The sequence below is a fragment of the Oratosquilla oratoria genome, chromosome 5 (genome assembly GCF_046742065.1).
Source record: "Oratosquilla oratoria isolate Oo_2021 chromosome 5, ASM4674206v1, whole genome shotgun sequence".
NCBI lineage: Eukaryota > Metazoa > Arthropoda > Malacostraca > Stomatopoda > Squillidae > Oratosquilla > Oratosquilla oratoria.
The window spans coordinates 65,868,956-65,870,683 of NC_134781.1; the positions used below are offsets into that span (position 1 = coordinate 65,868,956).

Consider the following 1,728-nt stretch of genomic DNA (forward strand, 5'->3'; position numbering starts at 1 on the left):
AACTTTATGGTCAGGGTTGCAACGTCACGTTCCGTTGTAGTGTCAATCAAGGAGAGCTCGTTAATGTTTAATGCTCGGGGATATTTAACAGTAAGAACTATTATAGCTTGCAAGAAGTCTGTCCGAGCCGTTTGGGAATGCAACGTTTAAGGGAAATTGGAGTTTTAACCGAGGTATTTTTGAGGCGCGAGTTCTTTGCCGAACGCACACTTCTGCAAAATTTTGGTTACCATTTCAGTTAGCTTTGCAATTGGTAGACCGTATGGTGGGTGCAGAGTGGGAAGTATAGTGATATCGGGGAAGCAAAGTAATTTGCTTCTTTGATCAATAAGGTCGAGGTTAGGAGGCATTTGTTTTATTGGGACAAACCCTGGCTTTAGTCGAAATTAGCCTGCAATTGAAGACCAAAACCAAGCAGATTTGCTTTAAAGTTGTACCATTACAAATGTAACGTTAAACATTTGAGATGTACCAGAAGAGAAATGTTTAGGGAAACCAAACTTAAGGCAGGGCGTTTTATTTTATGTCAAAATTTAGTATTTGAATACAGTTGGCATTTAGAAGCACAGACACTTTTGCCCTGTACAGATGCAGTTACCACCGTACTTCGGTACACATATGTAGCTACAGTACCCTCGGCCATGCCTATAGCAACAACCTGTACACCTACAGTTCCTAAGTCCATTCCTCTGGAGGATGCATGTGCACGTTCCAGAACCGCAACGATGACGATAATTCCTGCATTCGTGGGTGCCCGAGGGTGTTATCGAGCGCGTTTTTCTACTATATGGAGCAGTGCAGCCAAGCCCGTGATGGAAGTTAAGGATGCTAATCATACATTTTGCAGACTCCAGTGTGCAGGACAAAGTTTTCACGAGGCAGTCCTTGCAGCCATGCTCTAGACAAGAGAAACCTTCTTGGAGGCAGGTTATACCCTTTTGAATGCAGTCTGTAGCAGTGTGGGATACCGTATGGTTAGGGACGGATCGTTTGGATCTCGAGTCGTCAGCATCTGGAGACTAAAACAAGGTTTAAACATTAAGTCACGTTCCAAAAAATCTGTATAAATTGTACACGTGCAGTTCTTTAAGCAAACCCCTTGGGCAACCAATATCGTGCGAGCCATTACAGACTGCGTCCGATTGTGTAGCTAGAATCTGGCAGGCATAGACAAGTTATGGTTGAAGTAACGGTACGGTAGTATTAATTTCTAACCTGTATGCAAGTGCAGTTTTTCCGAATTTGACCATATGGGCAAGTTACCTCTGGACAGTCTGAAGTAGAGCGTTTCTGAACGTCGAGCGGGGCCTGGAAGAGAAGTAGTTTACAAAACGGGGTATTGTCGGGAGGGGTGAGGGGGGAGGGGTGGCGAACGTGAAAGGGATGTATCTAACCTGTACGCAGGTGCAATTTTCTACGACGAAACCTTCAGTGCAGTTTAGCGTTTCAGGATCGCAGGGAGGTTCATTGTCCGAAACGGAGCTGTAGAAGAAAAATTAGTTAAGCCAAGGCATAAAATTTAGAAATATTCAACTTTCCATTCACATCGTGTGTACCTTTGAGTCACTGGCATTGTCGCGACCATTAACGCGAGAGCTGCTACCAACCAGACTGCCATCATGAAGTCTCGTTACAATTTCAGGTGTTCTGTCCGGGGAAAAAACATGGTTAGACGTGCATGTATACGCAAAGAAGGTTAAAGTTTTCTTTTTCTTGTACTTCTCTGGT

At 44.0% G+C, this 1,728-nt stretch overlaps 1 protein-coding gene across 2 annotated transcripts in view; it reads right to left on the reverse strand.

The window, feature by feature from the left end:
* Positions 1 to 501: 501 nt before the first annotated feature.
* Positions 502 to 1,728, reverse strand: part of LOC143025264 (uncharacterized) — a 1,338-nt gene continuing 111 nt past the window's right edge. For both annotated transcript variants that reach the window (XM_076184726.1, XM_076184727.1), the window contains exons 2-5: positions 1,557 to 1,647; positions 1,395 to 1,482; positions 1,216 to 1,308; positions 502 to 1,019 (exon numbers count right to left, since the gene is read on the reverse strand). In XM_076184726.1, coding sequence (XP_076040841.1) covers positions 558 to 1,019; positions 1,216 to 1,308; positions 1,395 to 1,482; positions 1,557 to 1,621 — 708 coding nt within the window. In that variant the 5' untranslated portion in view covers positions 1,622 to 1,647 and the 3' untranslated portion in view covers positions 502 to 557. The remainder of the gene's footprint in view (positions 1,020 to 1,215; positions 1,309 to 1,394; positions 1,483 to 1,556; positions 1,648 to 1,728) is intronic.